The sequence below is a fragment of the Gopherus evgoodei genome, unplaced genomic scaffold, assembly GCF_007399415.2.
Source record: "Gopherus evgoodei ecotype Sinaloan lineage unplaced genomic scaffold, rGopEvg1_v1.p scaffold_38_arrow_ctg1, whole genome shotgun sequence".
In the NCBI taxonomy this organism is placed as follows: domain Eukaryota; kingdom Metazoa; phylum Chordata; order Testudines; family Testudinidae; genus Gopherus; species Gopherus evgoodei.
In genome coordinates this window covers 1,793,064-1,820,073 of record NW_022060059.1, presented here as the reverse complement: position 1 = coordinate 1,820,073, position 27,010 = coordinate 1,793,064, and the positions used below count along the sequence as shown (strand labels likewise).

The following is a 27,010-nucleotide window of genomic DNA, read 5'->3' as shown; positions in this document are numbered from 1 at the left end:
ACAGACCCAACAGCAGCAGCCCAAACAAACAAACACAACTTTTAAAAAACAATCAGTCCAAAACCTCTCAAGCTCCTTTGGACATCACAAAGTTAAGGAAAGAAAGAGAAAAAAAAGACACAAGCCTAATTTCAAAAAAATCTTTAGCAGGTCACTGAGTGCAGCTAAGAAATTATATATAAAGTTCAGTCCTATATAAAAAGTGACTCGTTACAAACTAATTAACTGGGCAATTACAGGGATGGTCTAGCATGAGAAATGATGTGATTTGTAGAGAGAGGATCCAGTGCACAGACATCATGATGGTTACAATGTTGCTTATCCCACAAAAGTAACAGGAAATGTGCAAGGGACTGGAAGTAGACTCTACAGAATAGTGTCTACATAGCCTTGTATTTAAAAACAACAAAAAAAAACCACCCCAAAACACCCTCAAACAAGTGTAGTGCAACTGTACATTAATTTCCTGGTGGTCCCTGGAGATCCTTACCAATAGGCCTGGTTACCATTTATCACTTTTAGAATGATGATGTTAGTTCAGTGAGTCTGCTGAACTAAAAAGAAAAGCATTTCATTCTGCATGGCAGGCCTAGAGAAGAGGGATCACTTATTTTATTATGTAGACTAGAACAGTCATGGTTTATTCTGTAGGGGCATATGTGGGGATGACACTCTTTGAAGTTGTATGCAGTGTTGTAGCCATGTCAGTCCCAGAATATTAGAGACACAAGACAATGATAAAAGACAAAAACACCACATCACTGGTGGGTGAACACTTTTCACAAAGGTCACACATAGAGTGATCACTATCCATCCTTATCCTCAAAGGAAATCTGCACAACACTTTCAAAAGAAAAGCCTGGGAGCTTAAATACATAACTTTGCTAGTCACTAAAAATGATGGTCTGAATAGAGACGCTGGATTTATGGCTTCTTGCAACAAGCTGTTAACCACTAACAGCCCCTACCCTAGTGGTAGATTATCAAATTGGGGGCCCCAGGCCCTCAAAAAATTGCTGCTCCCCCGCCAGCTCACCTCTGCTCCCCCTGGAGAAGAGGAGTTGTGGCTTGCTCGGGGGTTGGCAGCGGTGGAGTGGAGATGAGCTGGAGCAGGGAGCGGTTCCCTGCGACCCCCCCTCCCAAGAGTCACTCCCCACGCCCGCCGGCCCCAGCTCACCTTTGCTCCGCCTCCTCTGATCACACCGCTACTCTCTTCTCCCTCCCTCCCATCGCTTTTGTGCAGCGAGCCTGGGAGGGAAGGGGGGAGAAGGGGAGTTGTGGCATGCTCGGGGATGGCAGCGGTGGAGCGGAGGTGAACTGGGGCGGGGAGCGGTTCTTGGTCCCCCCCGAGTTACTCTCTGCGCCTGCAAGCCCCGGCTCACCTCTGCTCTGCCTCCTCCAAGCGCTACTCGCTTCTCCCTCCCTCCCAGTGCTTTCGTGCGGCAAGCCTGGGAGGGAGGTGGAAGGAGGGAAGCAGGGCACACCTGGGGGAGGAAGCGGGCTGGGGATTTGGGGAAGGGGCGGAGTTGGGGAGAGGTCACGAGCAAATTTGCCGCCCCTGCAAATTTGCCTCCCTAGGCCTAGGCTTTTGTTGGCCTAGGTGATAATACTCCAGTGCCTCCCCCTCATCTCTCTTCCATTCCCCTCTATGACTGGAGGGGTATTAATGGGCCATTTTACCTTGAAAGGTCCCTTGAAATATGAGTAGCTACTCATGCTAAACAATCTGTTCCACCGTTATTTAGCTATGACGCTCTGAGTACCTTTCTCAGGCCTGAAGAAAGGCTCCATGTAAACTGGAAAGCTTGTTTCTGTCACCAACAGAAGGTGGTCCAATAAAAGGTATTACCTCACCCACCTTGTCTCACTATTTGAAATTGTCAGTTCAAGGTTGTGTATGCCAGCGTGCAGAGGAAGTGGAATGGAAAAGAAATAGCAAGGAGTAGCATACAGACTGTCAAGAGCAGGAGAAGACAGAGTGTGGGGAATACTTCCAGGGCAGTGGGCCTCACTGGTCATGTAGAGGTGGTGTAAGGGCTCTGTGCTGGTCTTCCTCTTAGCTCCCAGGTTAGGAAGTGTTTTGGGGACAGACCCAGGGTAAGAGAAGGGAGGGAGAGGTCATGGTCAGACCACAATGTTCTAGCTGTATTCTCTGCTTCCTATCCTGAGGCTGCTTTGTCTTCCACTGGTGGCCAGGCTGGACACCAATTGCTCCAGAAAATGGGGAGCACACATGCATCTTAAAGCGATCTTTGCCATTTCACAAGTTCTTGCTTTGCAACTCCAAATTAGAGTATGAATTCTGAAATGGAATGTAACAAACCATTAGAGCACATTTCAGACTCACTCTTCAAAACAGACAAAAGCAAACTAGAGGCTGGAAAGCTATTCTGACAGGCTCTGTGTTTGGTATGAGACTTTGTCTTTGGTCTCATATACAAGGAGATTTGAAGGTGTTAGTCCCTTTCCAGAGACCAATGTTCAGTTGAAACAATCCATACAAACAGTCCTGGATAGAGTGTATCAAGAATTAGGGCTAGTATCAGCATGGATCCACTACATTTGGGTGGAGACACCACCTCCCTAGGTAACCCATTCCAGTGCTTCACCACCCTCTAAGTGAAATAGCTTTTCTGAATATCCAACCTAGACCTCTCCCACTGCAACTTGAGACCATTGCTCCTTGTTCTGTCATCTGCCACCACTGAGAACAGCCGAGCTCCATCCTCTTTGGAATCCCTTTTCAGGTAGTTGAAGGCTGCTATCAAATTCCCCCTCACTCTTCTCTTCTGCAGACTAAATAACCGCAGTTCCTTCAGCTTCTCCTCGTAAGTCATGTGCCTCAGCCCCCTAATCATTTTTGTTGCCCTCTGCTGGACTCTGTCCAGTCTGTCCACATCCCTTCTGTAGTGGGGGGCCCAAAACTGGATGTAATACTCCAGATGTGGCCTCACTAGTGCCGAATATTGGTGAATAATCACTTCCCACGATCTGCTGGCAGTGCTCCTACTAATACAGCCCAATGTGCCATTAGCCTTCTTGGCAACAAGAGCACACTGTTGACTCATATCCAGCTTCTCGTCCATTGTAATCTCCAGGTCCTTTTCAGCAAAACTGCCCCTTAGCCAGTCGGTCCCCAGCCTGTAGCTGTGCATGGGATTCTTTCATCGTAAGTCCAGGACTCTGCACTTGTACTTGTTGAACCTCATCAGATTTCTTTTGCCCCAATCCCCCAATTTGTCTAGGTCAGTCTGGACCCTATCCATACTCTCCAGCGTAGCGATCTCTCCCCCAAGCTTATTGTCATCCGCAAACTTGCTGAGGGTGCAATCCATCCCATCATCCAGATCACTAATGAAGATGTTGAACAAAACTGGCCCCAGAGCTGACCTGTGGGGCACTACTGGCTGCCAACTAGACATCGAGCCATTGATGGCTACTTGTTGAACCTGACGATCTATCCAGCTTTCTATCCACCTTATAGTCCATTCATCCAATCCATACATTTTTAACTTGCTGGCAAGAATACTGTAGGAGACCATATCAAAAGCTTTGCTAAAGTCAAGATATATCGTGTCCTCTGCTTTCCCCATATCCACAGAGCCATTTATCTCATCATAGAAGGCAATCAGGTTGGTCAGGCACGACTTGTCCTTGGTGAACCCATATTGACTGTTCCTGATCACCTTCCTCTCCTCTAGGTGCTTCAAAATGGATTCCCTGAGGACCTGCTCCATGATTTTTCCAGGGACTGAGGTGAGGCTGTTTCCTGGATTCTCCGTCTTCGCTTTTTTAAAGATGGGCACTACGTTTGCCTTTTTCGAATCGTCTGGGACCTCCCTCGATCGCCACAAGTTTTTAAAGATAATGGCCAATGGCTCTGCAATCACATCAACCAGCTCCCTCAGCACCTTCAGCATTGTATCCGGCCTGACCTTGTGCATGTTCAGTTTTTCTAAATAGTCCTTAACCTGTTTTTTCACCAGTAAGGGCTGCTCACCTCCTCCTCATACTGTGCTGCCCAGTGCAGTAGTCTGGGAGCTGACCTTTTCTATGAAGACCAAGGCAAAAAAAGCATTTGAGTACTTCAGCTTTTTCCACATCATCTGACACTAGGTTGCCTCCCCCATTCAGTAAGGGTCCTCACTTTCCCTGACCTCCTTCTTCTTGCTAACATACCTTTAGAAACCCTTCTTGTTACCCTTCACATCCCTTGCCAACTGCAACTCCAATTGTGCTTTGGCCTTCCTGATTACACCCCTGCATGCGCTAGCAATATTTTCATATTCCTCCCTAGACATCTGTCCAAGTTTCCACTTCTTGTAAGCTTCCTTTTTATGTTTAAGCTCACCAAAGATTTCTGTGTTAAGCCAAGCTGGTCACCTGCCATATTTACTATTCTTTCTACACATCGGGATGGTTTGTTCCTGCGCCGTCAATAAGGCTTCTTTAAAATACAGCCAGCTCTCCTGGACTCCTTTCCCCCTCATATTAGCCTCCCAGGGGATCCTGCCCATCACTTCCGTGAGTGAGCCAAAGTCTGTTTTTCTGAATTCCAGAGTCCATATTCTGCTACTCTCCTTCCTTTCTTTTCTTAGGAGCTTGAACTTGACCATCTCATGATCTCTGGTGCCCAGGTTGCCACCCACTTCTACTTCCCCTACTAATTCTTCCCTGTTTGTGAGCAGCAGGTCAAGAGGAACACAGCCCTTACCTAATTGATTCCTCCATCACTTGCACCACGGAAGTTGTCCCCAACACTCTCCAAAAACTTCCTGGATTGTCTGTGTACTGCTGTATTGCTCTCCCAACAGATATCGGAGAACCAGGGCCTGTGATCTGGAAACTTCTGTTAGTTGTCCAAAGAAAGCCTTGTCTACGTCATCCTCCTGGTCTGGTGATCTATAGCAGAGGCCTACCAGGACATCACCATTGTTGCTTTTGCCTGTAAACTTAACCCAAAGATGGGTGAAAGTGAGCCAGTACGGGCCAGTACTCCGTATCGGTAAGAACCCGCACTGGCCCATACCCAGCCCACATTAAAGTGCTGCAGCAGCAGCGCTTTAATATCCCTGCCCCTTTTGTCTTCCCTATCGGGGCCCTGCCGGTAGGGTCCATACCGGCAGGGCCGCCGACAGGGGGGTGGGAAGGGGCAGCAATGTTTAAGTGCTGCCGCGGCGGTGCTTTAAGGATGGCCCTATGCTACGGCAGCGCTTTAATGTTGCTGCACGCCCCCCCGTCCCTGTGGGGGCTGCCGATGGGTGTGTGTGCGCGCGCAGCAATGTTAAAGCACTGTTGCGGCAAAGGACCATTGTCCCTGCCCCTTTTTCCTCCCTTGTTGGCAGCCCTGATGGGCGAAGGCGGGGGCAAAGGGAGCAGCTGCCCTGAGGCCAGCAATTTAAAAGGGTCCGGAGCTCCGGGCCTTTTAAATCAACACGGGAGCCCTGGATGGTGCAGGCCAAAGGCTGACTGGGGGATGCTGATCCCCCAGCCCCACCCCTTCCACCTGAGGCCCTGCCCATTCCAGGGGCCAGAGCAGCCACCTCCTCCCACTGTACTGGTAAGTGTCCTCAGTTACTTTTACCCCTGCCCAAAGACCCTCAACAGTCTTTTCTCCAGTTTCATCCTGGAACTCTGAGCAATCATAGAATCATGAATCATAGAATATCAGAGTTGGAAGGGACCTCAGGAGGTCATCTAGTCCAACTCCCTGCTCAAAGCAGAACCAATTCCCAGCTAAATCATCCCAGCCAGGGCTTTGTCAGGCCTGACCTTAAAAACCTCTAAGGAAGGAGATTCCACCACCTCCCTAGGTAACCCATTCCAGTGCTTCACCACTCTCTGAGTGAAAAAGTTTTTCCTAATATCCAACCTAAACCTCCCCCGCTGCAACTTGAGACCGTTACTCCTTGTTCTGTCATCAGGTACCACTGAGAATAGTCTAGATCCATCCTCTTTGGAACCCTCTTTCAGGTAGTTGAAAGGCGCTCTCAAATCCCCCCTCATTCTTCTCTTCCGCAGACTAAACAATCCCAGTTCCCTCAGCCTCTCCTCATAAGTCATGTGCTCCAGTCCCCTAATAAGTTTTTGTTGCCCTCCACTGGACTCTTTCCAATTTTTCCACATCCTTCTTGTAGTGGGGGGGCCCAAAACTGGACACAGTACTCCAGATGAGGCCTTACAAATGTTGAATAGAGGGGAATGATCACATCCCTCAATCTGCTTGCAATGCTCCTACTTATACAGCCCAAAATGCTGTTAGATTTCTTGACAACAAGGGCACACTGTTGACTCATATCCAGCTTCTCGTCCACTGTAACCCCTAGGTCTTTTTCTGCAGAACTGCTTCCTAGTCACTCGATCCCTATTCTGTAACAGTGAATGGGATTCTTCCGTCCTAAGTGCAGGACTCTGCATTTGTCCTTGTTGAACCTCATCAGGTTTCTTTTGGCCCAGTCCTCTAATTTGTCTAGCTCTCTCTGTATCCTGTCCCTACTCTCCAGCGTATCTACCACTCCTCCCAGTTTAGTGTCATCTGCAAACTTGCTGAGAGTGCAGTCCACGCCATCCTCCAGATCATTAATGAAGATATTGAACAAAACCAGCCCCAGGACCGACCCTTGGGGCACTCCACTTGAAACCGGCTGCCAACTAGACCTGGAGCCATTGATCACTACCCACTGAGCCCGACAATCTAGCCAGCTTTCTATCCATCTTATAGTCCAAACATCCAGCCTATACTTCTTTAACTTGCTGGCAAGAATACTGTGGGAGACCATATCAAAAGCTTTGCTAAAGTCAAAGAATAATACATCCACTGCTTTCTCCTCATCCACAGATCTCGTCATAGAAGGCAATTAGGTTAGTCAGGCATGACTTGCCCTTGGTGAATCCATGCTGACAGTTCCTGATCACTTTCCTCTCCTCTAAGTGCTTCAGAATTGATTCCTTGAGGACCTGCTCGATGATTTTTCCAGGGACTGAGGTGAGGCTGACTGACCTGTAGTTCCTCGGATCTTACTCCTTCCCTTTTTTAAAGATGGGCACTACAGTAGCCTTTCCCCAGTCATCCGGGACCTCCCCTGTTCGCCATGAGTTTTCAAAGATAATGGCCAACGGCTCTGCAATCACATCCGCCAGCTCCTTTAGCACCCTTGGATGCAGCGCATCCAGCCCCATGGACTTGTGCTCATCCAGTTTTTCTAAATAGTCCCTAACCACTTCTTTCTCCACAGAGGGCTGGTCACTTTCTCCCCATACTGTGCTGCCCAGTGCAGCAGTCTGGGAGCTGACCTTGTTTGTGAAGACAAGGCAAAAAAAGCATTGAGTACATTAGCTTTTTCTACATCCTCTGTCACTAGGTTGGCTCCCTCATACAGTAAGGGGCCCACACTTTCCTTGACTTTTTTCTTCTTGCTGACATACCTGAAGAAACCCTTCTTGTTACTCTTAACATCTCTTGCTAGCTGCAACTCCAAGTGTGATTTGGCCTTCCTGATTTCACTCCTGCATGCCTGAGCAATATTTTTATACTCCACCCTGGTCATTTGTCCAGTCTTCCCCTTTTGTAAGCTTCTTTTTTGCGTTTAAGATCAGCAAGGATTTCACTGTTAAGCCAAGCTGGTTGCCTGCCATATTTGCTATTCTTTCTGCACATTGGGATGGTTTGTTCCTGCACTTCAGTAAGGCTTCTTTAAAATATAGACAGCTCTCTTGGACTTCTTTCCCCCTCATGTTATTTTTCCAGGGGATCCTGCCCACCAGCTCCCTGATGGAATCAAAGTCTTCTTTTCTGAAGTCCAGGGTCTGTATTCTGCTGCTCTCCTTTTTCCCCTGTGTCAGGATCCTGAACTCGACCATCTCATGGTCGCTGCCTCCCAGGTTCCCATCCACTTTTGCTTCCCCTACTAACTCTTCTCTGTTTGTGAGCAGTAGGTCAAGAAGAGCTCTGCCCCTAGTTGGTTCCTTCAGCACTTGGACCAGGAAATTGTCCCCTACACTTTTTAAAAACTTCCTGGATTGTCTGTGCACCGATGTATTGCTTTTCCAGCAGATATTAGGGTGATTAAAGTCTCCCATGAGAACCAGGGCCTGTGATCTAGTAACTTCTGCTAGTTGCCAGAAGAAAACCTTGTCCACCTCATCCCCCTGGTCTGGTGCTCTATAGTAGACTCCCACCACGACATCACCCTTGTTGCTCACACTTCTAAACTTAATCCAGAGACTCTCAGGTTTTTCCGCAGTTTCATACCGGAGCTCTGGGCAGTCATATTGCTCTCTTACATACAATGCAACTCCCCCACCTTTTCTGCCCTGCCTACCCTTCCTGAACAGTTTATACCCATCCATGTCCTCTTTACCTGGTTGAAGTACTCTAATCTGCAGTACTGACTCTAAAAATTTAATCTCCTGTTTTTGTTACTTACATTCTTTCTCACTTTCCCATTTTTGTTGGGGACAGAAAGGAAGGCAAAATGGGAAACAGTGCACTGTGTATTTGTTTCTCATGCTGGTCTCTTCTTTGTTTCGTTGTCTGTACAGAAGTTTATAGAGTTTGAAGATGCACTGGAACAAGAGAAGAAAGACCTGCAAATCCAGGTTGAGCATCTTGAATTTCAGACTCGGCAGCTGGAGCTGAAGGCCAAAAACTATGCAGACCAGAGTAAGTACAGTAATGCAACCAACATACTTGTATGGTTTGGCTTCCTTGGAAGCTAGTGTATTGCTCTGAAGTTGCTTTGTTTAATGCATCTTATTGAAAACCTGGAAGTTTGACATTCCTAACTCCAGTGCCAACTTTTGAGGGGCCTAAGGGGAGAAATATGTTCAACATTTAAGTTGATAGTAGCTTTATTGTTTTCATTGTGTCAGGGACTCTAACCCCCAGACGGCAAAGTTCGTGTCTGACCGTGAGAGAGACAGGCAACACCAGCAAGGTCCGATCAAAAGCTCTTTATTGACAAGTGCACGCATCAATAGAGAGCAACTCATCTCCAGAGAGAACCAGCCTGCTCTTTACATCTTAGTATAAGCCTATATAGACAGTTCCATCACGTCATAAATTATTCACTGGAGCAACCCACCCCCTTCTTCTAACAACTAGAAACTAGACACTTTTAGTATACATGTTTTACAGCATTAGGTGATGATTAACAATATCTTAGCAAGCACCAGAAGTTAGGAATGTAGGGGAGTTAAAACAGACAGAGAACTGAACCAAGGAGTGAAAACAGGGACGCTGGGATTTCTTATCAGTTCTTCAAAGGAACTGTTCCTAACACAGCACAGTTGGTACTGTACCAGGAATGCAGCCCCTCCCTTATCTCACTTTTTCCCAGCACTTCGTGAGACATGCTGCTTCTCAGTACTTTTCCACTCAGGGATTACCCACAAACCTCTGTTAGCCTGACTTTGGTCAGCTTGGCATACCTGGTTTTGTCTGCTATATCTTTTTTCAGGCCTAACAATTGCATTGAGCATTATAAGAAAATATGGCCAATTGCAGCCTTTGGGGACATTATGGAGCTTCAAGAACTGTCTCATGCCTGTTCTGTAAATCAGTTATCTTATGGGGAGGGATAGCTCAGTGGTTTGTGCACAGGCCTGCTAAACTCAGGGTTGTGAGTTCAATCCTTGAGGGGGGCATTTAGGGATCTGGGGCAAAAATCTGTCTGGGGATTGGTCCTGCTTTGAGCAGGGTGTTGGACTAGATGACCTCCTGAGGTCCCTTCCAACCATGACATTCTATGATTCTACTGTCTACAGCAACCCTTGTAATCCCACAGCTTCATAGTGGTGCAAGTACTACCTGTTTTAAACAAATTTGTATATTACACGAAGTACTATTGGATGAGAAGTGGTAGATCTGTGGAGTGCATTTGGCGGTAGTTTGGGGGGTTCCTGTGTTATTTTGCTGAGTTTATTTAGAACTACCTACACTTTAGTCCTAAATCACCCCTGGTATAACTTATCTGAAGTCATTCGAGTTACACGAGAGATTTATTTAGCCCTTTGGGACCACAATTTCAATTTCTGTAATTTACATATGCCCCCTACATCTTTCAGATTATACCATTTTATAAAATATCAGGCAAATCCCTGTTAAAATGCAAACAATTGTGTGTGGGATATTTCAGGTATGAGCCAAACCTAACTTGTAATACATTTCCTAGATGATGTGTGTGGCAGTGAATTTCTTTTCCCCAATAAATTAGGATATTTAAAACCCTTCTTTGCTATCAGACATTTTATTGCATTAGACAGGACTTCTGATGCCACGATCTTAGATCATATTATTGAAAAGTGAGCATAGAGGAGCATATACTGAATATACATCCTATTCTGTTTTGGAGGCAGGAATATGGACCTCTCTTTGTCAACTGTAATTGAATCTACTTGGTAGAAAATCCAAAGGAGCTTTACATGCAAATCCCAGTCTTGCAGTTAACAACAATTGAGTTGGAGCTTTCAGTTAGTTTCCGCTGTAAATACTTTCTGGCTGGATCAACTTTTAAAAAACAAAGCAACTCTTTTTCTCCAATAACACATAGTGGGCCCCAAACTACATGTGATGTTATTCACTAATCAGCTCTGGCCCTTTGTAGTTGGACACAGCCAGCTGTAATGTGTTTAATATAGAGCATACCATTTATTTCCCTCTTGTACCTGAATGGGTTCTTCGTGCCTTTTCTCATGCACCAAATATCCCACCTCATTTTTTGTTTTTGTTCTCCTTTCCCTAATGTTTGCAGTTGTGGTGGGCTGGACAAGGCTTCCTCCAAAATTCAGCAATAAGGTCCAACAAAACTGCTCCTCAGGTAGTCAGAGGAGTCATAATAGAGCTGCGTGATCCTTGCCATTGGGGGTTGAGCCTTCGGAAGCTTTGGATTCTCTAGCAGCTCACATACAAAGGATAGAGCTAAAGCCTGACTTGGATCGGCCTTTGTGTTGGCTCATTTGTCTATTGGTAGGTACTGGGCTGGGCCCTGACAGACCCTCCTCTAAAATTAGCATTGCATCACTTTGTACGTTCACCTTAAGGGCATTTTGATACCTGTGAAATGAGTTTGTGCCTTATACCATGTGCCACACATACATTACTGTGTTTCTCATTTTTTAATAGTAATTAACTAATTTTTACCTATTTTCTGTAATATAAGATACTTCCTTGAGAATTATCTGGTGTTCCTTTTGGAGTCTAACATATACGCTCTCTGATGGGTGGAATACTTCCTTTTATAGTTTCACGGCTGGAGGAACGTGAATCAGAAATGAAGAAAGAGTACAATGCCTTGCACCAACGCCACACAGAAGTAGGTTATCATTTCAAAGTAAATATCATTCTCTTTGTCTACATGTAGGTCTACAAACATACTTTAGAAAAGACTATTTGAATGATTAAAAATAAGAGTTCTTCTTCGAGTGATTGCTCACATCCATTCCAGTTAGGTGTGCGCGCCGCGCGTGCACGTTCGTCGGAAACTTTTTACCCTAGCAACTCCAATGGGCCGGCAGGTCGCCCCCTGGAGTGGCGCCGCCATGGCGCCCAATATATATCCCTGCCGGCCCGCCCGCTCCTCAGTTCCTTCTTACCGCCGTGTCGGTCGTTGGAACTGTGGAGCGCGGCATAGCTGTCCTCCACGTCCCTAGCTCTCCTAGTTCTCTATCGTTTATCTATCGTTCATCTCTAGTCCATTATAGTTGTTAATTAGTTGGTTAAGTAGATAGTTAAGTTAAATAGTTGTTAAGTAGTTCTTCGCCGGGGGCTTAGCCCTTCCCGGCACCCGGCGCCAGGCTCATTCCTGTTTCGCCGGGCTTCAAGCAGTGTGCGGCCTGCAAGAAGCCCATGCCTACCAGCGATCCCCACGAAGCGTGCCTGAAGTGCCTCGGGGAATCGCACAGATCTGACAAGTGCCGCATCTGTAAGGCTTTTAAGCCAAGGACAAAGAAGGAGAGGGATCAAAGGCTCCGGACTCTCCTCATGGAGGCGGCACTTGACCCGACGGCTTCGCAGGCCGTGGTATCGGCACCGGCACCGGATCGCTCCGGCACCGAGAAGACTCCTCGGCACCGACCCTCTCCGGCACTGGAGTCAGAGCCAAGGCCGTCGAAGTCTGATACTCCGGCCAGGAAGACCCGGCTAGAGCGCCCGGCCTCGACATCGGCCGTGGCGCCGCCGGCAACCGTCAGCAACCGTTGACTCCGGGCCCGGCGGGTCCGTTGAGTCCGGTACCAGCCGAGCTCCCCCATGAGATCTGGGGTTGAGATAGTGGTCCCTGTCCCACCGGCGACCTTCGCCTCGGCTCGGGACCTATTGCCCTGACTGAGCCCACTCGGCTGCCACCCGCCGGTACCTCCGGTGCGGGTCGTGTCCAGAGGCAAGCCCATGATATCGGCACCGCCCAGAGGACAGTCGTTCACGATCCAGGTCCCGACGTCTTGGCGCTCCAGATCCCGACGCCGCTCGCAGTCCCGGCACCGCTCCCCTCAGCGGTACCGTCGCACTCGCGGCAAGCCGTCGGCAATCGAGACGGTCCGCGGTCAGGCTCCAGTCGTCGACACCGGCACCGCGATTCCAGGAGCGGGTCCCGACGCTACTCGCCGCACCGGTCGACCTCCCGGCACCGAGCTGGTGGCAGGTCCCGGTCTCGGTCGACCTCCTGGCACCGAGCTGGTGGCAGGTCCCGGTCGACCTCCCGGCACCGAGCTGGTGGCAGGTCCCGGCACCGAAGCGGCGCCCGGTACCGATCAGGATCCCGGCACCGTGACAGATCCCGGTCCCGATCCCGATCCCGGCACCGATATGACTCCCGGCACCGGTCCCCGGCACCGAGACGATCCTCCGTGCCGGCCCGCGCAGACCCTTACCATCCAGGGTCGGCCCCACCATGGCCCTCGAGACAGCCATCCGTATCTTCCCAGACGGACAGCGGGTATGCGCTGGGCACCGACAGGCAGGCGGCGCTGTTCGGTGATCCGCCGCTGCAGGACCAAGGCCCACAACAGTGGGGATTCTGGACACCCTGGGCATACCATCAGGCCCAGGGCCCCCAGCAGCTCCCTGCTAGACCGGCGACTGCGGAGCGTAGGGCCCCTGAAGCCTCGTTGTCTCGCCCCCCTCCCTCCCCGGAAGGGGAGGAAGGGTCCAAGCAGCAGGACTCCGCTACGGCTCCGGAGGCAGAGGCGAGGGCTGAGGAAGACCCTCAGTTAGACACTCTCGTGCCTGGGGTCTCATCTTCCTCCTCCCCGGATGAGGCGGTGGCGGGTACCTCCTCCAACAGTCCCCCCCCGCTGGATCTCAGGGCGCACCAAGACCTCCTCAGGCGCTTGGCTCAAAATCTGAGTCTGCAGGCAGAGGAGGTCTCGGAGATAGAGGATCCAATTGTAACCATCCTCTCTTCTGATGCTCCCACCAGGGTCGCCCTGCCCTTCATACGGACCATCCAGGCCAACGCCAATACCATCTGGCAGTCCCCGGCCTCCATCCCTCCGACAGCGAAAGGGGTCGAGAGGAAGTACATGGCCCCTTCTAGGGGATACGAATATCTCCATGTACACCCGACTCCGGGTTCACTGGTGGTGCAATCAGTGAACGATAGGGAGCGTCACGGCCAGGAGGCTCCAGCCCCCAAATCCAGAGAAGCCAGGCGGGTGGACCTCCTTGGCCGTAAGGTGTATTCGGCTGGGGCGCTGCAGCTCAGGGTCTCCAACCAGCAGGCCCTGCTGAGCAGATATGCCTTTAATTCCTGGGTGGCAGTGGACAAATTTAAGGAGCTGCTGCCACAGGATGCTCGCCAAGAGTTTACGGCCATCTTGGACGAAGGCAAGAAGGTCGCACGCACGGCCTTACAAGCCTCCTTGGACGCTGCGGACTCGGCTGCCCGTACCCTCGCGTCAGGAGTTACGATGCGTCGCATCTCCTGGCTGCAGGTTTCCGGACTTCCGCCGGAGCTCCAGCATACCATACAGGACCTTCCTTTCGAAGGCCAGGGCCTGTTTTCTGATAAGACAGACCCCAGACTCAAGAGTCTAAAAGACAACCGGGTTATTATGCGGTCCCTCGGGATGCACACCCCCGTGACGCAGCGTAGACCCTTTAGGTCGCAACAACAGCAGCAACGTAGGCCGTTTTCCCAGTTCCGCCAGCGGCAGGACCTTTACAGGCGCCGCGGCAGGAACGGAAGGCGCAGACAGTCGGGGAACCAAGGGGGGGCAGAACCAAGGCTCCTCAAAACCCCCGCCTGGTCCTAAGCCTTCATTTTGAAGGTGCGCCCGAGGGCGCGGTAACAGTTTCCCCTATGGATCCTTCCCCCCCGTTTTCCAACCGCCTTTCGTTTTTCCTCCCGGCGTGGTCCCAAATAACATCGGACCGCTGGGTCTTGAGCATGGTGCAGACGGGATACCACCTGCAGTTTGTTTCATTTCCTCCTTCCCGCCCTCCTTCCTCGTCCCTCTTCAGGGACCCCTCTCACGAGCAATTCCTTCGGCAGGAGGTGCAGACGCTCCTCAGCAAAGGAGCTATAGAGGCGGTTCCGGAAAACGAGAAAGGCAAGGGGTTTTATTCCCGCTACTTTCTGATCCCCAAGGCCAAGGGGGGCCTCAGGCCTATCCTCGACCTGCGAGAACTCAACAAATACCTCGTGAAGTTGAAGTTCCGCATGGTATCCCTGGGGACCATTATTCCATCCCTGGATCCGGGAGACTGGTACGCCGCCCTCGACATGCAGGACGCGTATTTCCACATTGCCATTTGGCCACGCCACAGACGCTTTCTCCGCTTCATTGTGGGGGCTCTTCATTATCAGTTTGCAGTCCTCCCATTCGGCCTGTCCACGGCCCCGAGGGTGTTTACAAAATGCATGGCAGTTGTCGTGGCGCATCTTCGGCGCAACCGTGTCCACGTGTTCCCTTATCTGGACGACTGGTTGATTCGGGGCACGTCGGAACAGCAAGTCAACAGCCATGTCCGCGTGATCACCGGCATGTTTGCAAGTCTGGGCCTCTTGATAAACACAGACAAGTCCACCCTGAGGCCCACGCAGAAGGTGGAATTTATCGGGGCCGTCCTGGACGCCACTGTGGGCAGGGCCTCCCTGCCTCTGCAACGGTTTCAGACCATGGCGGCGATCGTTCAACGTTTGCGGTCAGCCCCATTGACGTCAGTGAGGACATGTCTAACCCTGTTAGGCCACATGGCGGCGTGCACCTTTGTGACCGACTACGCTCGGCTCCACATGAGGCCTCTCCAGCTGTGGCTTATCAGTCATTACAGGCCGGCAAGGCAACCGTTAGACATGTTAGTCACAATCCCCCAGAAGGTCTTAGATTCTCTCGGCTGGTGGTTAGACCAGTCCGTATTATGTGCGGGTCTTCCCTTCCACCCCTCTCAGCCCTCGGTATCCCTGACAACGGATGCCTCAGACCTAGGCTGGGGGGCCCACCTAGGGGCCCTGCGGACACAGGGCCTGTGGTCCCAGGAGGAGGTGGGGCTACACATCAACATGCGGGAGTTGAGAGCGGTCCGCCTGGCTTGTCAAGCGTTCTGTCATCAGCTTCAGGGTCGTTGTGTCGCCGTGTTCACGGACAACACAACGACCATGTACTATATCAACAAGCAGGGCGGCACCAGGTCCTCCTCCCTGTGCCACGAGGCGATACGACTCTGGGACTTTTGCGTAGCCCACTCCATTCACCTCAGGGCTTCCTTCCTCCCTGGAGTACGGAACACGCTGGCGGATCGATTGAGCAGATCCTTCCTGTCACACGAGTGGTCCCTTCGCCCGGACGTCGCTCTCTCCATTTTCCGGAGGTGGGGTTATCCCCGGGTGGACCTCTTCGCGTCCAAGGGGAACAGGAAGTGCCAAGCGTTCTGCTCCTTTCAGGGCAGGGAGCCGGGGTCGATAGCGGATGCCTTCCTCATCCAGTGGTCGACCCACCTGTACTATGCGTTTCCCCCGTTCCCTCTGGTCCACAAGGTCCTCCTGAAGGTGCGCAGAGACAGGGCTCTCGTGATCATGGTGGCCCCGGCATGGCCCAGGCAGCACTGGTACACCATGCTGCTGGACTTGGCCATAGCCGACCCAGTTCCCCTGCCCCTTCATCCGGACCTGATTACCCAGGACCACGGGACCCTCTGTCACCCAGACCTGCAGTCGCTGCACCTAGCGGCGTGGCTCCTGCGTGGCTGACTGGTTCCGAGCTGCGCTGCTCCACGCCTGTGAGAGAGGTGCTCTTGAGCAGCAGGAAACCGTCCACAAGAGCCACATATTCAGCGAAATGGAAGCGCTTCTCCTGTTGGTGCGTAGAGAGAAATCTCCGCCCTATGGAAGTTTCGATAACCGAAATCTTAGACTATGTTTGGTCCCTCAAAGGGCAAGGTCTGGCCTTATCGTCGTTGCGAGTCCACCTAGCAGCTATCTCCACCTTTCACCCGGGTGCGGACGGTCGCTCCGTTTTTTCTCACCCGACGGTGTCGAGATTCCTGAAAGGGCTGGAACGTTTATTCCCTAACGTCCGTCCCCCTGCTCCAACCTGGGATCTTAACCTGGTGTTGTCCCGGCTCATGGGGCCCCCCTTTGAGCCGTTAGCTACTTGCTCCCTGCTCTACCTCTCTTGGAAAACTGCCTTTCTAGTGGCTATCACCTCAGCTAGACGGGTGTCGGAGCTCCGAGCTCTTGTGGTAGACCCCCCATATACGGTCTTCCACAAGGACAAGGTGCAGCTGAGACCACACCCTGCTTTTCTGCCCAAGGTGGTCTCAGCCTTCCACGTCAACCAAGAGATTTTCCTTCCGTTTTTTTTCCCAAAACCTCACTCCTCAGGCAGGGAGCAGCAGCTCCACTCGCTGGATGTCCGTAGGGCTCTCGCGTTCTACATAGAGAGGACTAAGCCCTTCCGAAAATCCCCCCAGCTTTTCGTGGCGGTAGCAGATCGTATGAAAGGGCTTCCTATCTCCTCCCAGAGGGTATCCTCTTGGGTTACGTCCTGTATCAGGACCTGTTATGACTTGGCCCATGTCCCTACGGGCCGTGTGACTGCGCATTCTACCAGGGCGCAGGCGTCATCGCTGGCTTTCCTCGCCCGCGTGCCCATCCAGGAAATCTGTCGGGCAGCGACCTGGTCATCGGTCCAATCCTTTGCTTACCACTACGCCCTGGTCCAGCAGTCGAGGGAGGATGCGGCCTTCGGAACTGCAGTGCTCCGTGCCGCGACTTCTCACTCCGACCCCACCGCCTAGGTATGGCTTGGGAGTCACCTAACTGGAATGGATGTGAGCAATCACTCGAAGAAGAAAAGACGGTTACTCACCTTTGTAACTGTTGTTCTTCGAGATGTGTTGCTCACATCCATTCCACACCCGCCCTCCTTCCCCACTGTCGGAGTAGCCGGCAAGAAGGAACTGAGGAGCGGGCGGGCCGGCAGGGATATATATTGGGCGCCATGGCGGCGCCACTCCAGGGGGCGACCTGCCGGCCCACTGGAGTTGCTAGGGTAAAAAGTTTCCGACGAACGTGCACGCGCGGCGCGCACACCTAACTGGAATGGATGTGAGCAACACATCTCGAAGAACAACAGTTACAAAGGTGAGTAACCGTCTTGTGTCTGTAGCTGGTAAGCCCCCCCCCCCCCGAGGTGAAATGCTCTGTTATCCCATTTCCTCTAAGCCTCAAGAGGCTACCACTGCTGTCTCGTTTCCAAGAAGCTTTTTTCATTATTTTTCTGCATATGTTTTGTCACAGACCTTCTGCCATTGTACTGGGCTTGAGGTTTGGTATCTATTTGGTCCCACTAGTTTTCGTATTAGACCCAGACTTACTGCTCATTCATTATGTCATCGGCCTTAAAGAATAGCAGTGATAGATGTAGTTATAAAAAAAAATAGTGAAATGGGTGCTGAAAGAAGATCAAGCAGAAGAGGAACCTGTGTCTCCTTTTCACTTCTGTTTGCCTCATGGGTTTTTCCCTCTTCACAGATGATCCAGACCTACGTGGAACACATTGAGCGGTCCAAGATGCAGCAGGTTGGGGGAAATAGTCAAACTGAGGGCGGTCTACCTGGGAGGAGGTAGGGTCATATCCTTCCACTGCAATATATGCCGTTCAAGGGATTATGGACTGTGTGCATATATGTGTGAGAGAGCAACCAAAACAAGTTTCCCTCCCTGCTAGATCACTGGGGATGGACTGTAGTTGAACCTTGCTATTTTCTTCTAGGCAAGTCTTCAGTGTAGGCACAAAAGTACATGTACGTATTCTGTTTATTTGCAATCCTACTTCTTGCATGGGCGTTTGAAAAATTATCCTTTTATATTTAGATGACAAGTGCAAAAATATGCACACAGGAAGGTCCACAGAAAAAAGAGCCATGGAGAACATGAGAAACATGCCTTCCCAGTTCAGGAGTACATTGTCACAATCTGATTTCCTCTGTTTCTTACCCCCAACAACAACAAAAAAAGATTTTGGTAAAAAGACCGTCCCATATGGACTTTTTTTGCCCAAGGTTTTGATGTACCCAAGATAGTGAGTTGTTTTTGTTTATCTTCCCACATCCAAAGCAGTGAGAGTTAGAAGCCAGCAGTCTGGAATCATTGGTCCTTATTCTCTTCTCACGCTAGTATTAAAGTAGTATAATTACACTGATTTTAATGCAATAATTCATGATTTATACCAGTTAGAGGAGCATCAAATGGGTTCTCTGTACTGATCTTACGCTCCAGTAATAGTGCCTTAGGGATGAGGAATGAAGAAAGTGAGTTCCCAAAGAATATGATTTAGTGAAGTAATAGATCACCCAGTACTGCTTGAGGGACATAACCCAAATCCACTCAAGTTGATCACAAACTATCCAGTAACTCAGTGAGGAGAAAAGTGTTCTCTATGTGATTTTACACTAATGTCAGACTATTTTTTATTAATCATTATATGCCAACAATATACTTAGCATTGTAAAGACATTCCCCAAAGAGTTTATAACCTAAATGGTAGACTGTGGATAGAGAGGACAGGAACGAAGGCATGGAGATATTGGGAGTCAGAGAAGGAAATTACAGAGGAAGCAAAGCTGGCATTGTTGTCAAAGCAAAGAAGGTGAAGTGGACAAGAAATAATGGGCAAGCAGGAATCTGTGAGATAATTTAATAGGGGAGTAATGTAGTCTGTTAGGATGAGGAGAACAAAGAGGTAAATGTGGAGACAGAGAGGGGGAAAATGTTCTGGAATTATGGATAGGGGTCTCTTTTGGATATTTTAGAGCCTTGTAAATTTATGTACAGGCACAGCGAGTGGCAGCGAGTCACCGACCCTGGGTCGACAGACTTAGGCTTGTGCTAATGTGCTAAAAATTGCTATATAGACTGCAGACCAGGCTCTGAAATCCGCTCCCTTTCTAGGCTTCAGAGCTCAAACTCCAGCCTGAGCCACAATGTCTATACAGCTATTTTTAGCACAGTAGTGCAAGTCTGTTAACCCGGGCTCAAGTATCAGAGGGGTAGCCGTGTTAGTCTGGATCTGTAAAAGCAGCAAAGAATCCTATGGCACCTTATAAACTAACAGATGTTTTGGAGCATGAGCTTTCGTGAGTGAATACCCACTTCGTTGGATGCATGTAGTGGAAATTTCCAGGGGCAGGTATATATATGCAGGCAAGAAGTAAGCTAGAGATAACGAGGTTAGTTCAATTAGGGAGGATGAGGCCCTGTTCTAGCAGTTGAGGTGTGAAAACCAAGGGAGGAGAAACTGGTTTTGTAGTTGGCAAGCCCTAACCTTAACCGTAACCCTAACCTGGGCTCAGAGGCTTGCTGCTGTGGGCTGTGCAGATATACCCATTGATGCCGGAGTGCTAGTTGGCTAGAAATGCCTATTGTAGATTGTTGTGCATTGTGCTAAGTGGGAGAAAAATCCCAGGTCCCAGTGTAAGGGATTTAAACACCCTCTGTCTGTTATGGCTTCCTGTACTGGACTTTGAACTAATTTAAAACTGGCAGTCTGAGTACAGCCGAAGTGTCGACTGCACTTTGTAAATGAGAGCAAGAGACCCTGTGAAGGAGGCATGGTGTGGAGAGCAGCTGAGAGTAGCTCAGGGCATCTGTCAGGATCTTCTGTAAATATGGCAGGACTCTTGCCAGCTCCCCTGCAGCTTTAACATTCTTTTTCTATCCAACAAGTCGTTTTCTGCCAAAACTGCATGGCCCAAGTGGAAGGCAAGAAACGTTCCAAGGCTGTGAAGGAATGCGCTGTGTGGCACCTAGCACCAGCTCCCAGTTCTACGCTGACGGCATGACAGTGCGTGCTGGGATTGGATATGTATTGTTAATATGGATTTGTTGTAGCAAATGCAATTGGTAGTACAGCACCATTACAGTGCACAGAATATACAGCACAACCCCAATGCAGGAAGGAAGTGAGGATGCTGAAAGAAAATGGACACAGTTAATAACAAGAAAACAATGACTTGAAACTGTTCCAGGGCTGGACAAATCCTTTTCAATCCTACTGTAATTTCCCTCCTGCCTGAAAGAGGTGAAATGTGCTACAGGAAGGAGAATGTCCATGCTGACATGCACTTATGTCATTCTGCTATTTATATTTCCTGGATTTGGAGCTGGTGGAGTTATGAGTCTGTTTGCAACCGTGATGCAACATGGTCTAAGGTGTGTCATGACTGCAATCTTCCATCTCTTACGAAGGGCAGCTCAAGCCTAAATCAGAGGGTAGCCGTGTTAGTCTGGATCAGTAAAAGCAGCAAAGAATCCTGTGGCACCTTATAGACTAACAGACGTTTTGGAGCATGAGCTTTCGTGGGTGAAGTGAGTATTCACCCACGAAAGCTCATGCTCCAAAACGTCTGTTAGTCTATAAGGTGCCACAGGATTCTTTGCTGCTCAAGCCTAAATGAATTTTCATAGTCCAGAGGGTTTAACTATGTGGAAGGGGCAAAGAGATCAGCGTTAAGAGTTTTCCCCTCTTCTTCAGGCTTTCAGCTCTTGAGGCAGGCTGACTCCTACAGCATGCACATGCTGTCTCCCACAGCCTCTCTCAGCTTTGCCTTACATTTCTGGCTCATCTCTTCCAGACAGTAGGGAATTAGGCTGAGTGAGTTCTGAACCAGTTCCTCTTTTGGATTTTGGACTGAAATCCCAAGGATTCAAGGTCTATCTTTCACACATATTTTAATCTTCTGTGGCAGGGGTCAGCAACCTCTGGCACGTGGCTCGCCAGGCAGGCCAGGCCAGTTTGTTTACCTGCTGCATCGGCAGGTTCAGTGGACCGTGGCTCCCACTGGCCACGGTTCGCCGTCCCAGGCCAATGGGGGTGGCGGGAAGTGCCAGGGGCCGAGAGATGTGCTGGCCGTGGCTTCCCGCCACCTGGCCCGCCGGAGGTTGCTGACCCCTATTTTATGGATATGACCTTCCAGTATGAAACATTTATATTTGAAACAACAATCAGTGCCAGTTTCCCACTCTAGCTTGAGGCAGAACATATGATACAGACTCCATCCTTTCAAAATAATGTCTTGTTACAATTTAATTTACCTCACTTAATAGCTGCAGCCACTCCTGCTATATTGGCTAGGATTTGACTGCAGGAATAATTTGTAGCTAGAAGACCCTGGCACTTTAGGGAAAGATCTTTCTCCCATGCTGGATTATTTAGTGTGATTTTTATATTCTAATTTGTAAGGCTACCAAAGGTGCTTATAGCATATACATATACAAAGAGAAGTCACAATTATTTCTAAGTGGATGGGGATGTTTTACCCTTTATTTAGTGGGAGTCAGTTGCTCCTTCTGGATGAAATATCTGATATGGTATATCTGCGATAGAGGAATTACAAGAGGCCACAGAGCATTTTAAATAGGTTAGTTGATATAAGGGTCACTTGTAGGTTACACTTTCTACAGAAACTGTAAATTATGCTTGTGGCAGTAGAATAGGAGTGAATGATCTCAGAAGATCATGTTTTGTGCTACTTGCCAATCCTCCTGGCTATTCTCTTAACCCTTGCATAGTTTGAATGCAGCATCTAAGTGGATAATCTCAAATTGTATCCGCTTCACCTGAAAAACCTGGAGCTAGAGTAGCATGACAGATGCATTAGGGAGACGAAACAGGTAGGATGGATGGACTTAAAATACAAGATAAAATGTAAATAATCTTTTTAAAAATAATCTTTCCTTTTTAAAGGAAGTTGTCACTGTAACTCTTGGCAGATTTTATTCCCTAGAGTCATGGAGAGAGGGGGCTATTCCCAACTCTCAACAAACTTGTAATGCCCATTCAAGCACTCATTGGAAATCTGCAAGTATTGCACTTTTAAACAGCCGGATTCCAAATCCTTTGAAGTTAATGGAAAGACTCTCATTGACTGCAGTGTGCTTTGGAACAGGACCCTAATAAGTCTTCAACTCACTGTGGAGTTAAAGAACCAATAGCTCATAGACACTCCTGGGAGTGGAGGAGCAGATGCTCCTGTTTAAAACTCTTCTTTACATAAGTCTGTTTTTCTCTCTCTTTTATTTCCTGACCCATGAGAACTGGGAGCGCTTTGCAGTATACTTTCATAGCCCAATCACATCCCTGTTCATCAGCGTAGTGCTAGGAATTAGATACCTTTGGCTTGATTCCTTTCTCACTTACGCCAAAGTAAACAGGAGAAACTCCGTAGAAGTCAGTGCATTGTGAAGTGTAAAACCACTGTATGTGACAGCAGAATCAGGCCTTCTGTATTCTGACTGGTGGTTCCTGCCATTGGCATCTGCCAAAATTAGATAGGAAGTGATGTGAGCATGGCTGCATGATGCAGGTTGAATTAATTCTGCTCACATTTCCCTTTTCCAAAGTCCAAGAAACATTAGCTAAATGTGGCTTTGTGCTGTCACTGGGGAAAGGATGCATGATAGAAAGTTTCAAGAATTGTGATAACTTGTCAGTTCACTGGGGAGGGACAAAACTGTCAGCATGAATTTCCTGCTCTGTACTGCACAAGTAGCGATCTGAGTGCCTCTGAGTTCTGGTGTGTTGCTAGCCTCCTGGGAGGAGAAAAAAGAGACCCATCATATGTCTGTGACCTGTGGCTCCTGAGTTTGTGTAAACCATTAACTGAAAGAGGACTTTTTCCTTCATTCCAAGCTTTGCATTGTGCCCTTGTATGTGTGGCATTCTAGTACACGTTCATGTTAGCATATGTATTTATGTTGGGTGTGTTCTGCGTCATTGAATGGATGAGTATAAATGAGCACATATATTTTGTGTGCTTTGTTGCTGTGGTGTGTATTTGAGGGAAACATAAGTGTACACCTCTCACTGCATTCTTGGGTGTTCGTATGAGCTCATCTGTTTGCTTTGGTGGATGGGTGGGTGCTGTGATGGGTTCCCCCAAAGGGTCCCACCTGGAATTTGGGGTACCATTGGAGCCTCCTGCCCCACCACCGTGGGCTCACTCTCACACTGTACTGCTGTGACAAGATGCAAAGCCCTCCAGCCTACACTTTCACCAGCACACATATAGGTAGGGACACACCCAGCTGCAGTTACATGCAGGCTCTCTGACCAGCCCCTGCATAGGTAGGCTACAGTTAATACTCCTTAGGGCATTCTGTGCAAAAAAATAAAAATTCTGCACACAATATTTTTAAATTCTGCCAGTTTTATTTATCAGTAAATAAATGCAGAGGCTTCAGCAGTGGGAAGCACAGGCCACTGGCTGCACAAAGGTGGGAGATCACCCTGCAGCCCCCTGCTCCCAGGACTTGGACTCAGCAGTGAGGCTGCACCCGACCCTGACAGAGCACAAAGCCTGAGCCTGCCCCAGAAACATCCTGGACCCTGCCCTTCTGCACCAGGTATTCCAGGTGTGGGGCAGGCAGGCTCAACCAGGCAAGAATCCAAGTGTGGAGGGGCTCAGTGTGGGGGGATCCAGATGTGGGGTGAGAGGATTCTGTGTGGGGCAATCTGGGTGCAGGCAGCTCAGTGGGGGGTCTAGGTGTGTGTGGAGATCTGGATGCACAGAGGCTTATTGGGGAGGAGGTTCCAGGTGCAAGGGCAATGGGATTCTGCAGGGGCTTCCAGGTGAAGGTGGTTGGGGCTCAGTGGTGTGGGTGTGGGGGTCTCAGCAGAGGGGTCTGGGTGCAGGGGCTTGATGGGGTGGGGGTCTGGGTGCAGCTAGTTGGGAGTCAGTGGCATAGGGGTCTGGATGTGGGAGCTCAGGGTGGGACATATTGGGTGGGGGATTGAGTGCAGGGAGCTCAATGGGGGGTGTTGTGTGGGGCAGGAGTGGGGGTCCAGAGACAGGGAGTCTGGGTGCAGGGGGCTCCAGATGCAGAGGTTGAGGTTCATTGGGGTGGGGTTTGGGTATGGAGGGCTAGAGGGGTTCTGGGTGTACGGGGTGAGGCTTGATGGGGGTGTCTGGGTATAGGAGATCCAGATGCACAGGGGCTGGGTGGATGGGGGAGCAGCTCCCCATACGGGGACACCTCCCTCGCAAATGAGAAGAGATGGGGGCAGGAAGCAGGGGACGATGCTGAGCTTCCTGCAGCTGGGGGAGGTATCAGGAGCTGGGTTGACACAGCCCCAAACACTCCTTGCAGGGGAAAAGGAAGTCCCATCCTCTCCTGCCTCCAGCCCAGCCAGGATTAGTAGCAGATCCCAGCTCAGGGTAGGAGCCACTTGCTGAGGTGTCCGCAGCACTGAAGTGATTTACCTCTCTGGCGGCTGCTCTGAGTGCCTGAAACAATGTACGTGGGGAGTGGTGCATGATTGCTTTTGTAGCTTCCCTTTGCTTCCCTGTCAGAAAGTCATTTTTCTGCAGGGAAGCAAACAGATCTGCAGGGGACATGAATTCTGTGCATACGCAGTGGTGCATAATTCCCCCAGGAGTAAATTAAGGCAACTCCCAGCTCCCCAGGCACGCATGACTGAGTCCAGCACTTCCCCCAGTTCAGTCTTTGTTCCTCAGGTGTTTCCAGGAGCCTTCTTGTCTGTGGAGTTGAAGAACCCCAGATGATGTCACTCCCTGCTGTATATAGCTTTTGCACATGGTGGGAACCCTTTGTTCCCAAAGCTTGGATCCCAATCCAGTCTGTGACTGACATCCCAAGATGGAGTTCAGAGACATGTGGTCTCATCACATGTACTCGTAGAGTCATAGCAGCCATTACTTGGAGCCTGTCTGTAGCGTTCACAGGAAGGCTCACCTCGTGGGAGATAAGCTTCTCCTAAGGCCTATTATTTTTTCCTAATGGCCCCTTGCCCTGAATAGGCCCTTCCCCACCCACTATCTAGACTGAAAGCATCTTGTCTAGTGGGCACTATCCAGGTGTAACTATATTTGAAATACAGATACATAGTTAATATTCATAACTTGAGACACAAAAATGCTACATGCATACAAATAGGATAATCATATTAAGCAAATCATAACTTTTCCAATGACACCTCACATGACTTACCTTGCATAACATACATCATAATTATGTCATAATAATATCATCATAATATCACTGTGAAGAATATGGGGTGCAGTGTCACAAGTGTGTTTTGTGTGATATGCTAGATAGGCGCCTATTTGTGTGAGCCCATACATACACTTGGTATGTTTGCTTGTCACTATGACTGAAGTTGTATAAGCACAGAGTAGTGTGTACATGTATGCACAAGAGACGTACAGAGAGAGAGTGTGTGTTTCCACATTGTGATTATGAGTGCATGTATGTAATGTATCTGCTGTAGGGTGCATGTTTATGGGGCTGTAAGTGTCTCCATCACTGCTCAGGTGTGTATTTGTGTGAGCACATACACATACATGTTCTTGCATGACTTTTTGCTCTCTAATGGTTGTTTTCTTGTCTCGCTTCTTGTGCGGTTGCCACTCTGTTTTGGCTGCTATGTTTGTCACTGCAGTCATCGCCAGTCATGGAGGAAAAGGTAAATCCTATTACAGCATTTTTTTTAAACTGTCACTTTGGAGATTGGGGTTGAGTAACAGCTGTTGGGATAGTTGGGGATTGGGCCTACTTTGAGCAAGGGGGTGGACTAGATGACCTCCTGAGGCCCCTTCCAACCCTGATATTCTATGATTAGTGAGGAGAATGCAGGTGAGGCAGCCAGAGGTGTGTGATGAATGTAGTTTGTCACATGACTATGGCCATCACTAATGTGGTGAGTATGCAAAAGATACCGTATAGATAGGCAACAACTCATCTTTAACTGTACAATATTGGAAAATTGTCTCCAGAACTATAGTGTCTGTTAACATTAGAAAGTAGCAGACATTTTAGAATGACTCCTTTTGGGTAACAGTTCTAAAACAAAACCAAATCAATGTACCTATGAATCTGATATCATTTATGTGCTGTCTGTATCAGAGGATTCTTCCATATGTTATGAAATGTCCATTTGTGAATAATGGGAGCCACAGGCCCAGATTATAATGCAGATTGTTTGGAAAAAAGCAGCATCCCAAAATTCTTTGCTAGGCTACTTGGGAAATGCCCTCCCAGCCCTCTGCCAATCCCAGATGGGACACAGCGAGCAGCAACTGCCTACCAGCACAGTTTCCCTGCCTTATCAGAAGCTGTCATGGCAGCACAATGGACTGACAAATCAGCACAGCATGTTCTGGCTTTCATATGAGCAATGCTGAGAATGGAGCTACTGAGTGTTTTCTTTGTTTCTCCAGAAGGAAATTAAATCTCTCTTTCCAGGCTGCCTGCACACTCCTTAACCCATTGCGTCAGCTCCTGTGTTAGTGCATTTGCTCATGTCTCAGGGGCCTCAGGTTCCATTACAATCACTTCATGCAAGTCACAAGTGGAGCAGTTATAATGGCCTCTTGGCTGTGTCCCTGGAGAAATGTTCTCCGTGTACAGGACCAGTGTTCCACAGAAACAGCATGGAGCCTTCCTGAGAAAGGACGCATGTCTGATTTGATAGGAAAAGACTGACCCTTTATTCCTGCCCTGCCTTTAATGTATTAACTCCAACAAACCTGTATGCTTGGTGGGTTTTTTTT

The 27,010-nt window shown here is 49.2% G+C and overlaps 1 protein-coding gene across 23 annotated transcripts in view; it reads left to right on the top strand.

Moving 5' to 3' along the window:
- MAPK8IP3 (mitogen-activated protein kinase 8 interacting protein 3) overlaps positions 1-27,010 on the top strand; it is a 175,464-nt gene that overhangs the window by 48,623 nt on the left and 99,831 nt on the right. For 14 of the 23 annotated variants that reach the window (XM_030545657.1, XM_030545653.1, XM_030545662.1 and 11 more), the window contains exons 2-5: positions 8,542-8,662; positions 11,242-11,312; positions 17,973-18,064; positions 25,900-25,923. In XM_030545657.1, the coding sequence (XP_030401517.1) occupies positions 8,542-8,662; positions 11,242-11,312; positions 17,973-18,064; positions 25,900-25,923 (308 nt within the window). The remainder of the gene's footprint in view (positions 1-8,541; positions 8,663-11,241; positions 11,313-17,972; positions 18,065-25,899; positions 25,924-27,010) is intronic. The other 9 variants (XM_030545661.1, XM_030545658.1, XM_030545660.1 and 6 more) reach the window with 1 other exon arrangement.